The 18,059-nt window shown below is 38.7% G+C and overlaps 1 protein-coding gene across 1 annotated transcript in view; it reads left to right on the top strand.

Annotated features, from left to right (window-relative positions):
- Window positions 1-18,059, top strand: part of ERC2 (ELKS/RAB6-interacting/CAST family member 2) — a 1,129,221-nt gene that overhangs the window by 588,087 nt on the left and 523,075 nt on the right. Inside the window, exon 12 of the mRNA XM_019505002.1 lies at window positions 14,732-14,925. Coding sequence (XP_019360547.1) covers window positions 14,732-14,925 — 194 coding nt within the window. The remainder of the gene's footprint in view (window positions 1-14,731; window positions 14,926-18,059) is intronic.

Raw genomic sequence — 18,059 nt, forward strand, 5'->3', positions numbered from 1 at the left:
AAATCTTAAATAATTTTAAATACTTGGTAGCTTATCAATGTTGTTTGCCCCAGAAATATACAAATTATTTCAATGTGTTAGTTTTAGGCTATCTTTATTTCATTTAAAGAAACAAATAGTATTTATTGAAGTTTTGATAAATTGTCATTCAAATTTTGTAATGAACATGCTAGAATCATGTAATGCAATTATAATCTAATCTATAATTTAAATATTTGTGTTCCTATGACTAACATGATTTAATTATATTGCTTCTAGCAATATTGCATTGACATTTTAAAACTATTTTTAATATAGGTTTTTTCAGTTGTCTCTCTCTTTTTTTTCTGAGTTAGTACTCTTTAGAAAGCTGAAGTACCCATCACTTAAAAACTGGAAATTCACATGAAATAGGTGAAATTCTAAACCCACATTTTATGAACGTACATAGAAACACATCATTTAGTCATGGAAAAATAAGCAGTTATAAAAGTCTGTGAGTGTCTGGGATTTCTTTTAAATAAAAAGGGAGTATGTTTCTTGCACATAAAATACAAAGGGTTACTAAATGAAAGTTGAAAACGTAATAGTTTTATTATACCATAAATATAACATGAATTCCCAATGTAAATTGACCAAAAAAGTTATAGAAGACCAGGTATGTTCAGAAACTATAGTTAAAAAATGTGGATGTGTTTAGTTGAACAGAAACACTTACTGTTAATGACAATGGACTCCAAACAGTAATTTTTAATTTACTCTTTCATTAATGAAATACCTTAGTCTCAGCCAAACCTGGAAACATTCTATGAAAAAAATGTTAGCCTACTTTCAGTTATGTATTTTTTCCCTTAAAAAAAGGGACTGAAATAGAAATCAGTGTCATTAAAATATTCACATGGGAGCGTCTACATTTCTTTGTTGTTATGCATAACATATAAATCTGCATGTCCCATAACAGAGCTTACTGTATCAGTGAACACTCAGTGCAGCCAAAGTGAGAGATGTGGCACTTCTATTGGACATAATTTGAATAGTATCTTCAAATAAGTATCTGTTCCTTTTTCTTTGAACTTGTTACAAATTGAACAACACAATTCTGAAAAATCAGTGAAGACACTTTCAGTTTACAGTATTTTGACATGAATATAGCTTGATTTTAGCATTATGATTCTTATTTTGTCTCATTTATTAACAAATATGAATTTGATCTTGAACACATGCTGCTAGAGTGAGTGGATTCTGTGAGTAGCTATAGTAGTGAGCATTATAGCCAGAAACATTTGCAAGATATGCATCTTAACCTAATCTGGGATGAGGAACACTTTGCCCTGAAATTTGGCCCCTCCTCTTTTTCACTCATCCCCTGCTCCCCCCACTTTCTCCATCCTTTATTTTCTCTTTTGTTTTCTTTTTCCCTTAGGGAAAAGTAGGGAACAGTTTCTTCCCATGTTATAACTATGTCTTACTATTTCTCAATATTATTTAACTACAGTGGGCATGTCAAGGAGAGAAAATATGCAGACAGTGAAAAGGATGCCTAGAGCATATCCAAAAATAAAATAAAATTGCTTAGATAGACTGTTAAAATATTTGATTACAGTAAATTGAACTGTTAATTGGAATAATATAGACATTTAAAAAGCAATAAGTGGAACATTCTGAAAGAATAATTAATCTTGTGTTTATACTGTATTTTATTGTATATCATGTTTTAAAAATGAGGATTTTTATGAAACCTTTTGAAATGAGAATCAGAATTTTCAGTAGATGAGAAACCAGATTAGTTGGGTACTTGTAACACTTTCGTGCCAAATCTATATAGGTCTTTCTTTTCCTTATTTTCCTTTGCTAATTATGATGGAACAGCAGGAATTACCTCATAGGTAGTTATTTATTTTGTATTTTCCTTTCTTGAGTCATCTTACCACTTCAGAATTTCTTCCTTTTCTTGTTTATCATGTATGTTAAATTCCCTTGCTTACTGACAGTTGCTGTTGCTAAACTACTGTTTGCGAAGCTGTTCTGCTCAAAACTCATATTGAATAGAAAATTCAGACTTGTGTTAATACAAAAGAAAAATCCATAAATTTAATGATAAAGTTTAATTAATCTTTTATTATTACCATCTTTGAAGCTCTGTTGATAAATTGCAGCGTTGGCCAAAAGCACTTCTAGTGATTCATTGCTTGAGACCAGCACTTAATGTATCATCAAAAGTGGACAGCTTTCTTTATTTCATGGGTTATTTAATTTGAGAAAGGGAAAGTAACACAAACCTTAAATTTCTTACTCCAGCTATTCTTTTTTAGGAGCCAAAGTCAACATTTATGTTTCCCCAGTGCCTCTCACTTTCACCAAGGAATGTTTAGAAACTTAAATTTCTACTTTTTTATGATGAGTTCTTCTGTGCAAATGCACTGAATTTGTTGAGCTAATGCTGTTTTCCTGGATCTTTCCTTCTTTTCCTGTCTGTGCTTCACTCCTTCCCAACTTTGCAATGTAGCAAGCTGAACAGTTGTTCAATCAGATGTACAATCCAGTAAGTCCTTTCTGAAAGTGCCCGCTGTAACATATGAAAGCATGAGGATCCATTAACCCAACACTGTGTTGTGTTTTTCCTCTGTGGAGCTTTGCAGAATGTTTCTGATGCCCACCTATTTTAGTTATGTCAAAATAAATGAGCTCTGTGGACTTCAAGGCTATTTCATTTGAACATGAAATACATTATTTAGAAACTGGATTACTAAAACTGCTAATTTCAAATGTCATTGCCTTCAGGTCCTCAACTTCTCCATTGTAAAAAGCATGCACAATTCAGTTGATTTTTGTTTCAGTTTAGTTCTGTTTTTTAACGCTATGCTCATGGGGTACTTTTATTTGATCCTTCAAACTCAAAATATCTAATGATTTATTGATAATATTGTGATTAGAGCAGTAAGAGTGACTTTTTCTAGTATATTTTCTATAGTTGCAGCATGATCAAATTAGTTTAGAAGACAAAGGATCACTTTTATTAGTGAAGGATTGTGCGTGTTGAGCACTTTCAGGTTTTTTAAAAAAATGCATAAGCATCATATTTAGACAAGGAATGTTAAAAATATAGAACCATGAAAACAAATAGCAATGCTTTTTAAACAAGGAAGTATAATCATGTTTTCCTTGTTTAACATGATTGTCCTTCCTGATGCTTTCTTTAATTATACTGTATTCTTTTTTTCAAGTTTAGGAAGAACAATAATAAATACTGCTATCTCTACTTCTTTCACCACAGAGCTTTGTGTTTTTATTTTCTGGCAGGTACAAATGTCTGTTAGCATCACAGGACAGAAATAATACCTAACTGGATTGTACTAACATGCTATGTAGTAATATAGCAATTTATGACTTCCAGGTTACATAGTAATCAGATTTGGAATTACCATGTAATTGCAATTGAAAGTACCGGATAACTGATTTTACATCATAACATATTATTCATATAGTATGCTATTTTATGCTGGGCAGATGCTGCTCATGGGACTTTTGCTGTTAGCTTCAGTGGTCCTCAATTTCATCCTTATTGTCTGTTCCTCTGTTACTGAGTAATTTCTAATGATGTAATAGAAATGTCTTATATATTTATGGAGGGCTAGATCCCATAGAATGTACCATATTTTGCTTCTTGAAAACTACCAGTTAGTTTCATTTAAACTCAGTCAAAATTGGTCATAAAAGAATGTAAAACTTAATTATATACATACATTGCCATCCAACATACAATTGTAATAAAATTATTTTCACTCTATGTGATAGAATTGTTTTTCTATATGAGTTTGTGTCCTCTATGTGATAGACTTATAGGCAGACCATGTACTTCCATACATCATCTACACTCCTCTAGTGCATATCTCTTGTTTATAGAGGTTTGTATTACCATTTACTGGCTCCCTTTGAACAATTTCCCTCCATTTTCAGCTTTAGTCACACTGTTGTACTAATTGTTACCTGTTATTCATTAGTTTATTCATATCTAGTGTCCCATATTGGGCAGTTTTTTCTGCTTTAGGATATTTATTTTTCACAGGGATAACCAGTTTGGAAGCACTGAATGAAAACTCTTTTATTTGATATTAGGCAGAAATTAATTACACTATCTCTTCATTAGTGGGATGATAACTAAAGAGGACTAAAGATAACTAAAAGGAACACTTCCCCTGTTCTATTTTGTACGTTCTGGAAGTGAAGTGTTTTTTTGTTTGTTTTTTTCCCCTCTAAATTGATCTAAAGACTGGGTATACAATTGTGAACTCACTCATATCGATGGCAACATTCACATCAACTTTTCTTAGGGCCAAAATTTCAGCTTTGTTTAGATCACGGGTGTCCAACCTTTTTGAATGTGGGACCGGATCATGCACTTTTTATCATCCAGTGGGCCGGCGAGCCATATTCAAAGACCTCACAGGAAGCGGTATCACATCACCCCCCCTAAACGAAAGTACAGTGTTTACTTTCATTTCCTGTCATAGCACCTCAGGCCTCAGAAAACAGCTTGGAGGGCCACATGGCGGCCCACGGGCCGTATGTTGGACAAGCCTGGTTTAGATGTCTTGATTGCAGTTACTAGTAGTAAGCCAACTTTGTATCTAATAAGTCATTAGACCTTCTACTTTATTAAATTTTTCTTCACTGTTTCTTCAGATGATAATGATATAGTGGATGGCAAGCAACAGATACGTACCATTAAACTTTCAACTGTTTTTACGTTAAACCTTTCTTTCACTTAAAAATAAATTTTAAAGGACTCCTATTCCCCCTCATACTGGAGATTCCTGTTTTAGTAAAAAGGTAATAAGCCTTCTTGCTAGCTCAGAGGACTCAGGGGCATCCCCAGTTGTCACTCATCTGGCACTTTTGAAAAATCCAGTGAGACAGGCCAGTGTGTTTTATACTGCTAGGTCTTTTGCAATGAAAGTGGTAAAAATGTAGAAGGGGCCTAAATCCTTTTTGTGAGAATATTTACAGTGAATTTAGTGGGATTGCTTGCACGATCAAGATTAAGAGAATCTGATTCTTGTTCTAATTTACTGTTCTGTAGACAATGAATACTTTTTGAATTACTCAAGGAATGCCCTATGCTTATAAGGATTGGTTCTAAAACAATTACCTGATTGTTTTTGTCCTGTAATTAAAAATGCTCCCTTTTTTGGTGACATTTATTTGTTGTGAAGGCTTTTTGGAACATTAGGACTCGATTCTTCAAATGCTGTACAAGCGCAATGTAAAGTCAAAATTCAAGGCACCTGCAGGGTCAACTCTAAATTGTGCAACTCAGCCCTAGAGGTGATGTCTTAAAATAACTGAAATTAAAAGAGATACTAAAACCAGTCAATGAAGCAAATTCTGAAGACAAACTTTGAAGGATCTTAAAAAGTATTTCCTTGCATGTACACTTCTGCTGTTTGCTTTAACTTTTCTTTTATTAACTTCTCAGTTGATTTTTTTGGCTATTTTAAATTAAGGCATATTATATCCATCCATACATACTATGCAGAATAATGCATGCAGGATTGTGTCTATTTAATAAACAAAATAATTAAATTTATATGCGTGTAGTACAATATTTTGATATTGCTGTAGATAGTTTCCTATTCATATATAAAAATTTACTTGCCTCTAATTGGAGGTACAAAATAAGCATAGTTGATATAATTTTCTTTATTTTTTTGGTGTAAGAATTGGAGAAGTTTAATATTAAAGTGATATTCTGTTTATTTTGGGAAGTTTAGCAAACAAAGAAAAAAAATCCACTACTGAAATACAGCACAGCATCAGTTAATAATTGAGTGTCAATAGTATATGTTGTTCAAAATATAACCTTGTAACTAATAGTAATCAATACCTGGCTTATAAATATTCATAATTAACATATTTTACTGAGGCACTGCTATTGGTAGGCAATAGTATTGTTAAAAGTAAAAGTAGTATTACACCCTCAAAATAATTCACATGATGATACTAGCATTTACTTTGTGTATATGGGTGGTTTATGTTAATAAGAAAATTTAGTCCTAAAACAAACATTTCAGATTATCTGTTAACAAACTGCAGAGTTCTGAATTACTCTCCCAAAACTTTGATCAACTTCTCCCATGTCAGTGAATTTGGACTTGCCAGAAATATTCAGAGCAAACATTCTTGTCTCATCTATGTCAATGAAGCTCAGAATTCTGGTTGGGCTACTCCCATGAGGAAATACCTTAATAATAATGTATAATAAAAGATAGCGAGACTGGACTCCTAAATAATACAAAACCAATCCTACAGAAATTTCTGAAGTCTTATTTCTTTTTCTGAACTGTCAGCTGTTCTAGATTTCTTTTGACTGCTTAACTCATCTGCAAGAGCAGCATCATATTTAAAACCATGGTTTTCATCTTCTGGCATCAGGTGTGAGTGGTGGGACCGATGAGGCTCCTCCGCCAGTCAGTGGCAGGGGGATGTGTGGGGGTTACTCCAAGATTAAAGGAGCCACCATGCCCTGAGCTGGGCCCACAATTTAAACCAGGCCCTAGTAATCTCACCCATATACATTGAAGCTCCTAACAATAGCTATGGTGGGTCAAGTTCCATAGTACACTTAAACCCTACCAAGAATACTTAAAACATGAGCATTTGCTTATTAAAGGTTGTTCATTTGTGCTAAGTGGCCTCTGAGCAATTCAAAATTGGATGACTTCAGGCAAGGGTTAACTCTGGGCAGTGCTATTTAGCTCTTGTTAGGATAACTTCAGTCTGCTCCAGGGGGATTAAATGAGCAATTTGCAGTCCTCCAGCATCCTAGGATGCATTGCTTCTAGCCTCCTTGCACCCAGAGCAGGGGTAGAGCCCAGATGTCTTGCCTCCTAGCCATGTCCCTGCTTTCCAGCCCTCTAGTGGCAAGTCAGGGCTGTGCAGGCAGGAAATGGTATTAACCCTCAACCTGTAAGTGCTTACAGCATAGTCTAGCTTTCACTGCCTAAAATTTCCCAGATTAAGTATGGTCTAAGTGTAACATGTAACTTCACCTAATATTATAGTTCTAGTTTATACAAAGTGCTTATGTAAGAAAAGATCTTCTCAACTTTTAAAAGGCCCTACAGGTACCGAGTCCTATTAAACTGAGGGTGCTAAAAGTCACACAAGGATGGAGTCCGTATATATTCCTTTGAATGTTCTATTATGTATGAATTAGCGAACTGTGTGTCAAGGTTGATGGTGAGGATGGGGTGGACAAGGCCAGTGCCGCACCGCCACCACCCTGTGCTGCCCTTGCCACCTCCAAGGAGCTGGCCTTGCCCCCCCCCCACTCTGTCCCTGCCATCATGGCTCCATTCTGGCTGTCATTTTCTGCTCCACGTCCGGCCCTGTGCCAGCCCCCCACTTTGTCCCCTTCATCCCTATTGTCATGGTGGTGCTCCATCCCCACCGTCATTCTTGATGAGCAGTTTGCTCTGCACGCAGCAGTGGCTGGAGCCACGCCCTGCTGGGAGCCATGCCCCGCAAGAGCATTACAGACAGATAGGTGGACTAAGTCCTTTATATATAGAATTGAATAAAAACTGAAAAATAGGCTGTGCTCAAGTTTTTAATAGAAAGGTTACTGTATATTTTTCAGTTATTTTGTGCAAATCAAAAGAGAAATTTAAAATCTGCCAATCAGCAACAGCCGTATTAATGCAACCACTACTGCTTTTTTTGTGACCCCAGAATTGGCAAGTGGCTGAACTCTGGGTGCTACAAGTATAGCTCATGCATCTGAAACCTTAAAGTGCCCTGTGCCTGAACTACATATCTCTTTGTGAGCCTTTAGGAGAGACAGCAGTGACCCTATTGCTGAAAAGTGGAAGTAATTCTACTCAGCAGATATCAGGCATACTTCACCTTAGAGGGAGGTATATGTAAGTGAAGACTGAAATAGGACAGCAGCAGAAGAGAGGGAGATTTGGAGGAATGAAGACAAAGGGTGCATACAAGCATTACCTTTCTACTGGTGGAATTGGAATTCCTGGTTGTACAATTGTGCACACAGCCCAAAAATGGTAGGTCTCTTAGAAAAATCTACCACCCCAAATCAGGTAGAAATGACCCTTGGAAGAGTTTTTACTGGGGGAATGGATACAGATATGCTTACCATACCAATGCATGTTTACCCTACTGATACAGCCATTGTTCTCCAGCATTCCAATATGCATTGTTCTGGCCCCAAGCCCAAGGGAGAGAGCTGCAACTTGGGCTGCACTCTACTCCTGCAGCTCAACCCACAGCAAATCACTTTCCTTAACAGCTTTAGGGCCAGGAAAGCTCAGCCCCTTTCCACAGCTCTGGAATTGTGCAGTAGGGGTGTGTGAAATGGGCTGTATTCAATTCAGATTTTGTACTTCCAGTCCACTTCTGGGTCCACTGCTGAGCATGGGGGGGCACCTCCCTGGCTTGGTGATTGGCCCCCGGGTGCCTCCCTGGACCCAGGAGGCACCAGTTGCTGAGCCAGGGGGCCATGGTGTGCTCCCCGGAAGACCCAGAAATGGACTGGAAGTGCTTTTGGTCCACTTCTGGGTCTGCTGTCAAGTGTGCTGGGGAGCCCCCTGCGCTCCTGTGGGATGCTGTATCTGCTCCACCATCTTAGCATTCACAAGCCGCCTGGTATCTTGAGGCATGTAGAGAAAACATTTAAAGCTGTGTCTGTCTGAATCGTTGAATCTTTCTGAATCAATTTGGAGGGTTCCGATTCAATTCAAAGAGATTTAAGGGTCTCCTGATTCAATTCAGATTTGAAGATTCAGCCACTGAATCCGTCTGAATCTCCGCCAAATCTAATCAGGGACTGAAGCTTCGCACAGTCCCACTGTGCAGCTGTCTGTTCTGCCACTCTGAGCAGGTGGTGGAACCTGACTAGGGTAGACCTGACCTGCCAGCACCTGACTCACCAGCATGTGACCCTGACCCTACCAGCTGGTAGCTGATGGGTCAGGAGCTGGCAGTTTGGCATGCAGGCAAGGAACCAGCCCTGCCCCCTGCCTTAGTGAGACGGCATGCAGGGAGCTAGCAGTGCAGCTAGTCCCAGTTGCAGCTAGGTTGGTCTCAGCCCCACCCCCAGCATCTGACCATGACCCCCAGTACCAGACCAATCAACATCTGACTCCAATGAGCCTCACTTAACCTGTGCTGGAACTGGGTCCCTTGAGTGATGCCAGAGAGGGTAATGATCTATTACAGACTGTTTGAGGGTAAAATGACAGATTTTAAAAGACAGCAGAAGTGCTCTGGGTCTCATGTCTCAAAGCCAGACAGCTGGAAGGGAAGGAAAGGTGAAAAGGGTGTTGTCGACAAAAGGGTCATGGTCCCACAGGGTTTCCAGCCAGTTAATTATGACTTGTGCCATTGACTGTTGTTGGCTGCTTGCAGCAGCATAGGGGCTCTCTGGCTGGGTAACATCAGCAGTACAAGCTGTCTGTGGACCACCCACTCAGCCCCTGTCACATTTGTCCTGGGCTCCCCTGGTAGGTTTTTCCTACTAGAAGAACAAAATAGTAGGATTATATCTGATCTTTTGAATGCTTGTGCGCACCTGAACATAGAGGTGTGCTACCTCCTTTACCTTCCCTTTTGGTGGGAAAACCAAGCTATTTTTAGCTGGAATTATTTTAAGTTTTTTGTTACACTAAGGATGAAATTACACAGTACACTTAGACCATACTAAAATTGGGGAATGTTTTGTGGTGTTAAAGATGTATGTTGAGAGAAGTCACATGTTAAGAGTTAATACCATTTCTTGTCTGCACAGCTCTCACTTGCCACAAGAGGGCTGTCAAACAGAGCCCTATCTAGGGCCAGGACATCTGGGCTGTATCCCATCTCCCATTCTGGGACCAGGTTGCCAGGCTGTAGCCCATTGAAAGCATGGCACCATGAGGAAGCATACTTCTTCACTCCCTATGGCTTCATGATCCCACCAGGCTAAACCCCATGGTCTCTGTGCTGGTAGCATTGTCCTCTCCCCCACCCCAATCCTAGGATAGTATTGGGGGATGCAGGAGGAAGCCATAGCCCCCATAAAGGTGCCTGGCCAGGGGAGAGCCAGTGGCCTTTGTGAAAAATAGGGCAGGCTGCATGAAAAAAATTCAATTAACCTTGAATACATGGAGTTTTCGGTAGTAGAACTTTCATCTGGAGTCAGGCAAAAGCTACAGTAAAGGCACAGTCCTCTCTGGGGATGGCTGGGGGGAGTGGGGATGGGCCTGGGATTGGGTTGGGTGGCTGGGATTAGGTTATTGGGGTTCATGTAGCATAGCCCTGTCCCCCTATTCCCCACCCTAGGATGGGAATGTGGGGGGCATGTGGAGGGAAGCCACAGCCCCCATGCCTCTCTGCCTCCCAGCTCCATGCTCTCACTACTGCAACCCTCTTACTGGCACTGGCAGAACCTTCTCCTCAGCCATACCAACTCTTGGATGGGAGGATGGAAAGTTCATCCACAGAGCTGGAGTAGTGGGGGCTGGGATGCTGGAGGACTGCAAAATGCATATTTTATCTCTGTGGAGCAGACTGAAGTTACCCTAACATGAGCTGGGTAGCATGGCCCAGAGTTAACCCTCACCTGAAGTGGCATAACTTTGAGATGCTCAAAGGCCACTTAGCACAAATTAACGCGCTTTAACTGCAGACACTCATGTTTTAAGTGCCCTTGGTATGGCCTAAATACCAATATGGTATAACTTCACTCTTAATGAGTCAGAAGGATGAAGAAATCTACCTCACCTTGAATAGTAGGGATATGGTCAAACCAGCTGTACTGTCCTTCAACTATTGGGACCTTCTTTGACTGCTACAAGCAGAGTGCCTATGGGATGAAATAACCCCTATTTTATTTATAACCCAATTAAAAATATTTTCCTGCCTAAAATCCATGGTTATTTTTAAATTCATAGGACATAACATCCAGAACCTATGAATAAAACCACATCTATATGTCAAGTGCTTTCAGAGTGAGTGAGTTTTGCTTCATGTTGACTATGCTAACAACAGACTCCTTTGACATCCATTCATTTTGTCTTTGCAGTTTTAAACAACACTCAATACCATAAGCCAGTGTGTTTGGAACTCTTTCCTTTTTTGTGTCCTCCTATTTAGCTCTCTCTATGGGTCTGATCTTGCATTAGATGATCTTGTACCATATACAACTTAAATTTGTTTTCAGCAGTAATCCCAATCTATTATGAAAGTATAGACAATTGAATTAAGTTGGTCCCAATATTTGATTTCCTTTTAGAATATTCTATTAATCCTTGTATTTACTTTGTGTTTTCATATTATTTGAATTACTATGGATCATTGTTCTCCACCTTAGGATGCATAGTAGACTGGAAGCTGAATCATGTTTAATAGGCACTGACTCATGCTAGGATTTGTATGGAGATACACTTATCGAAGGAAAGGCAGAATTACTACTGTAATAGTAGGTAGTGGAAACATTCTTGTGTATCCAAACAGGTCTGGTAGCCATCTTAGGTGACTCTGAGTAGCCCTTCGAAGTGTCCTGCATTCAGGGCATATTAAAAGCCAACATTTTTCTGGGAGAGGGCATGAGAGCTGTTAGTATTCCAGTTACTGAGCAGAGGTAGTTGGGAAATGATACTTCCCTCTTGCTGCTGTTTTTATTTCATGAAAGAAGGAATAGTTATTGCCCAGTACTTTAAGATGTTCTCCCTTTTTTATTTCTTGTTGAAGTAAGTGGGAGCTTAAAGTTCTCTGCTATCATCAGTGGTGGTATTTAGATCATCATAAATGAGGGAAGTAATTCTTCTTGTGCCTTTACCTGCTTGTATTTCAAGGAACAAGGCAAGATGTGGCCCATTGTTATTATTATTATATTTAACATATCACATAATATAATATCACATAGTAATGATAATCATATGAAACGTTATCCTATTAATTTTATGCTACATAGCTATTTTTTAACTCAAAAAATTTAAAATACTGCTATTTTTCATCATCATTTAGCACATGTATAGTATATCCTTCATAAAAAGACTTAAAGATTTTTAAAATTAAAAAAGAAAATAAAGCAGAATCATGGGAATATTACCTTTTTAAGTTGAAGCTGCCATTGAGAGACCACTAGATAAAGCAGTGCTAATGATTAGATTATTTCTGAGAAGCAAAGTATGTTCAGTGGATATAGCATGGGTCTAAAAGTCAGAGGATCTGGCTTGTTCCTATGATCTGCCGTTGATGTATTATGGCATGCCAGGAGCCATTTTGTCACAATTCTTTTGTGACAAAACGCTTCTTAACTTCCTTGGGATGCAACTGAAAGCAAGGAATTATATTTTTTTTAAAAACAAAGCTTTCAGTAACCTGTACTTAAATTATGCAGGTGGATGCTTTGTGCCAGATATTGTATAATTCATTCACATTTGATTGCCTTGTCCTGCTTCTCTGCAACCCAGCTGGGATATTGTACATTGCTGGTGCTGCAGAGATTCTTCCCAGTTATTTTTGGCCATATGGGGGACATTTTGGCAAAGGGAATACAGATAGCAAAGCTGCCCCATCTCCCCTGCAGTTCCCTCTTCCGAAGCCAAACTCAGAGAGAGGTGCTCAAATGAGGAGTGGGGTGATAGTAGGTGCCCCAGTGTGCTGATGCTAGTGGGTGTTTGGTGCACAAAAAAGCTGATGGGGCAGAGGGAAGGAACATAGAATTGAAACAGTGGGTGGCAGGGATGAAAGGTAGGATGTAGCATAGGGATGCAGTGGGGAGAGCAAGACTGAAGGTTGGGACACAAAAGTGTGTGAGGCCTGAAATGAAGGAAAAGAAATTAGGAGAATATGAACAGCTGGTAGTCTGCAGGACCAGAGTGGGAAAGATGACTCCCACACTTCCTAAGGGAACCTAGTTCTCTGTGTATTTGTGTGGAGGGACTGGTTCTCCACATATTTTTTCCTGGAGATTCCTTATAGAAATACTTCTGTCTTGCTGCTGCTGTTTTTATTTCATGGAAGAAGAAATATTTATTACCCAGTACTGTTCTCCCCTTTCAATTTTTTTTTAAAGGAAATAGGAGCTGGAAATGATTTGCCACCTGAAAGTGGTGTTCAGCCCATCATAAATTGAGGTTCTACCTCTGTAATTGCACTTAGTGACAATAATACCTTGTATCACGTCTCAAAATTTACCTTTCAAATCAGTTGGTTCCCAACTCAGAAAGAAGTTTTGATAATAAACCACCAAAACAATAAACTGCAAAACTCTTTGGATTTGAGCCTTCAATGGTCTGTGTGTGTGAAGACCCCAGTGTCTGTGCAGAGCCCAGGTCCTAAACATGTTATGTTATCTAAAGTAGAGGAATGGAACAAGGCCAACAAATATGGCAAATGTCCCATCAGGCTCTCAGGTTCTTTTCATAGTTAGATACCCCTTGTAAAGAGAAAGATAAGACATGAAAGCTAAATTATTTTCCTTATTATCCTCATGCTTAAATGTATGTTACATGCAAAAAAAATCTAGTTTTTCTCCTCAGTGATTTAAATTTATTATTATTTCACCTACAATAAACACAAGACCTGTTTCTTTATAAAGATAATGAGAAAATTATACTAAATCATTGCAAAGAATGTCAACTTTCTAACAGTAGTAGGTATTTTTCCGCCAGATGTGCATGTTTCATTTTGATGTTCAGTTCTTTCTTTGCTTGCTTGCCTTGTTTATTCCCTGAAATTTATGAAATTTCAAATAAATAAAAAATTAGCAGCTGCTCTACATAGTAAGATAATAGGAGGACCTTCAGCTCTAGTTGTCCTTAATCTTTGTAAAATACATTTGTGTACATTAAAAAAAAATGTTATCTGAATTTTCTATGATTAATGTGTACTGTGGTTAAACTACTTGTTTTTTCCCTGCCTGCTCTTTCAAGATGCCAATTAGGAATAATGGGAAGCAAGGGGTAGGCTAAGCATTGCAGTGCATTGTTGTTTCCATCTGTCTGTGATTATTCCAGCCAACAGTTTAAAACACTTTTATGCCCCATCATGCTCCCATTGAAGTTAATTGGGGACTTTGCCATTAGGTTTGATGGGAGTAGGATTGGGCTCTGCACTGTCGTTGTTGTGTTCATTGCGTTTTTTCTTGTCTGTGAAACTGCCACCCACCCATGCATGTGTTTGCCAGGTTTATTTATTTGTGCTCTTTTTACCAATGGGCTTGTTCTTCTGACGTTTCAGGCTAAGTATTATAAGCGGAGAGGGGAAAAGGGGATTGTTGGGTTAACTGTCAGCTGAAAATGTTTTTCTCATTGTCACTGTGTAAGACTGATTCTTTCCTTCAGTTCTTAGAATCAAACAAGATTTCTAAATATGTTGTCACATGGCTGAATTTTATGGACTAGGTTATAATATATATTTTTAAATATTTACTTTTATGACAATATTTAGCATCTTACAATGAAATCAGAATTATTTTTTAAATTGCTACCAACTTGTATGAAAATTATAATTGAGGGAAGTTGTTTCTTTTCTGTAATTGATACAGTTTTGGAAATATAGGTCTCAGATGAAATTTTAAGAATAATACAAAGAGATTTTCATTTTCTGTTATTGGGTCATTATGAAAAAATATTGACAACTGACAGAAATACCCATAATCCTATTTTCATGCAAACCTGACTTTGATCCTGAAGATATAGGGCCACCAAACTGTCTTACTTGTTGTTTCTTAAAATTAACTCTGAAGGCTCATGAAGCTGAAGAAGAAGCCCGTATGAACCCGGAATATGCAGACAGAATGAAACAGCTTGACAAAGAGGCGTCATACTACCGAGAAGAATGTGGCAAAGCTCAGGCCGAGGTTGACAGATTGCTAGAAATCCTCAAGGAAGTGGAGAATGAGAAGAATGACAAAGATAAGAAAATTGCAGAGCTGGAAAGGTAATTTTTATGTTATTTCTGCTGATTTGGATTTTAATTATATAGGCTATATCATGGATTTATTGTATATGGAATAATATTACATAAGTAAAGCATCAATCAAATAGAGGATCTTTGATGTCAAATCAAATTGCTTTCCAAGTTAGAAGTGTATTTAAGAAACGTGACACTGTTGAATTTTAAATATATTTGGGATCTCAACTTGTCTAGAAAAGCTGTTGTACTACGTGGTACAGAGAATACACTGCTTACGTAATGCCCACAATACCTTCATGAGGCATTGCATTAGGGAAGAGAAATGTTTGTTGTTGTTTTCACTGCTACTTCACTAGTAGTAGCGAAAGCCAAAATAAAAACCAATCCAGACATTTGTCCTTTTCTGAAACACCATTTCTACTTCTGAGGAGTTACTTAACTGTAGCTTTGGGTGTTTTTCAGAGGCATTGGGTGCATCTACACAAGGCACTTTACTACACAGTAGACTAAAATACTGCACAGTAAGGCATCACCATGTAATCGTGCAAAGTAGCTATTGTGTAGTTAATTAGGCTAATTCACGGTTTTCTACTACCTGTATATATAGGTAGCAAGTAGATTAACTAAGCATTAGCTATGGCTCAATAGTGCATGTGTAAATGCTGCTTGGGTACAATTTGCTTCCAGTCAGCCCACACAGCAGGGGGCCCGATGCTGCCTGGCAAAAGCCCAATGTTGGGCAAACCTGTGCCAGCTGCAGGGGCAGATGTCTCCCCACAATGTGAAGATCAGGACCGTCCTGATCCCCATGTGGCCTGGAGAGCTGTCCCACCAGCCAGGACTGCTGCATGCCTGTCATATGGGGATCAGGTCAGGACCCAAACCCCATGCAGCCAGGAGAGGTGTCCCCACCTGGTAATGACCCAACCCAGTCCCCATGGGACAGCTCTCCCCTCCTACATGGGGATTGGGAACAGCCCCATGCTGCCTGTCATCCCTGGACTGGCACAAGGGGGAACCTGGAGTTCCCCTTGGCTACTGCACTGGGGCAGAGCAGGGCAAGGCAGGGGGGCAAGAACATCCCTGGTCTTAACTGCTCCCATTGGGAGCAAATTTTCTTCAAAGTGGGTACACGTGTAGGCCCACAGTTTACTGTTCCTTATTTTAATGCACAGTAACCTCACTGCACATTAATTGTATGGGTAGATGCACCCACTGCACGCTCTTCCTTATCCTTACAAATATTCTCTGATGCTGGCTCCTTCCCTTTGCTTTTATGAGTAGGGAAGTTTTGCAGCCTTTCATCAGCAGAGGTAGGGAAGTGGAGGGATCCACTTACCTTGTTCCTTTTAAAATGAACAGTACCCGAAGTTTCTTCTGAAGATTATGCTCTAGGTTGCACTGTGAAATTCCTTAGTTTCTGGCAAACCTCTTCCTCTCCCTAAACTAAGCTATCTTTATGGAAAGTAAGGATGATATCTTGTACACTCAGGTCTTTCACAAACTTGCTCTCAAGAGTTTGTATAATGAAAGGAGAGTGTCAAGGTACCAAAAGTGAAATCTAACTATTGATAGATCCTGTTTGTCTAATAGCTACCGTTAGACAGAGTGCAGCAGCCTCCTACCAGAAAGATCTTGCCAGAAGAGATGCAGGAAATGTTAGTTATCATCAGGAGAGGGAGCCAGGATCTGCTTAGGGAGGTAAGATAGTATAGATAACTGCTGGGGCATCTTCAAATGGTTTAAAAATTGGACAATCTCTCAAAGGGCATATCTGGTTGCTTACAAAAAAGGAAACAGATCAACCTTTACAATTTACCTTTTGCCAAATTTTTACTTGATTTATATATTTGCAGACTCTTGACAGTAATTACTTGTGAATGCTGTAGAATTTTAAATAGTGTAGTGTTTAGAATTTAATTGGTGATAAACTTTTTTCTAAGCATCTCTTTCTTTTACTTTAGATAGAGGTTTCAGAAAAATATAAAATCAGTGTGGATTTAAGCGGCTGGGCTAAGCAGGTATTGGAGGAACTTACTCGTTGACCCATGAACCCAAGTTCTTTATGGTCTTAAAAATCTAGGAAAATTGGAGGCAGAATCAGTGAATCATGGGAACTGTAGCTTGAAAGTTGTAGTGTAATGACCTGGTAGGTGGTGGGAGGTTCCTACGTAGTTGAGTTTCACCACAGTACTTACTGTGGGAGATGTGTGATACGGGTAGCAATGGTGTTGAGTTGTCTTTACTAGCAATGGTATTGAGACTTCTTACAGTAAATAATATCAATTTTTCCCTCCAGAAAGGAGACAAAAGGTCTGAGTATCTGTGTACTGTTTTTTTAGATCTGTGGGAAGCAATATTGTAGTAAATTAGGTAGAATAAATTGGCCCAGAAGTCAAAGATCTTAATATGACCTTGTGATTGTACTATATGAGACAATAAGACTAGTGGTTTCAAGTTCAGAGACCTCCTCCTGCTTAGTCCTATGGCAAATAGTATCATTAAAATATTTTAGCTTGTTATTACAGTTTACAAATAATAACAATAACAATAATTTGAAAAGTACGATCTGAAATAAGACTTTTATGTTAACAGCTTCCTTTATTAACTTTCACTTTGGCTACATAGATTTCTTAGCGGGAAAAAATCTGTTTGCTATTCTTTTATATGATATTCAGGATGGTAATAAATTTTTTTTGGGGGGGGGACAAAAATGCTTTCTGAAAGATGGGATGAGACACATAACAGGGATGGGAAGAAAACAGGAGAGAGAGAAAATTATGTTTTTGTTTCTTCTGCTGACTACTTGCAACATTTCTGTTACGGAGAGACAGATATAGTGCATGTTTTAATCAGCCAGTCTGAGTCCATGCAACTTGTGGGACTGATAGATGCTTTAAGATGTTCTCTTAGCTGCCTTTGTCACAGGTTCAGGGTGATGTTTGAAAACATCGTCTTAGCCAAGTGAGCCAGGCCCTCAATGAACAGATGGCATAAAAGTGGATAGGAAAGAGAAAAAATGAGGAAGAAAAGGGAAAAGAGACACAAAAGGAAGGGTAGAAGACATAAATGCAAGTCTTGCATTCCTGATGCAAGAGGTAGGGAAGTGGCTTTAATAAAGTTTCATAGTTTCATAGTTTCTAGGGTCGGAAGAGACC

The sequence above is a fragment of the Gavialis gangeticus genome, unplaced genomic scaffold (assembly GCF_001723915.1).
Source record: "Gavialis gangeticus isolate Ggan-Ray unplaced genomic scaffold, GavGan_comp1, whole genome shotgun sequence".
Classification (NCBI taxonomy): domain Eukaryota; kingdom Metazoa; phylum Chordata; order Crocodylia; family Gavialidae; genus Gavialis; species Gavialis gangeticus.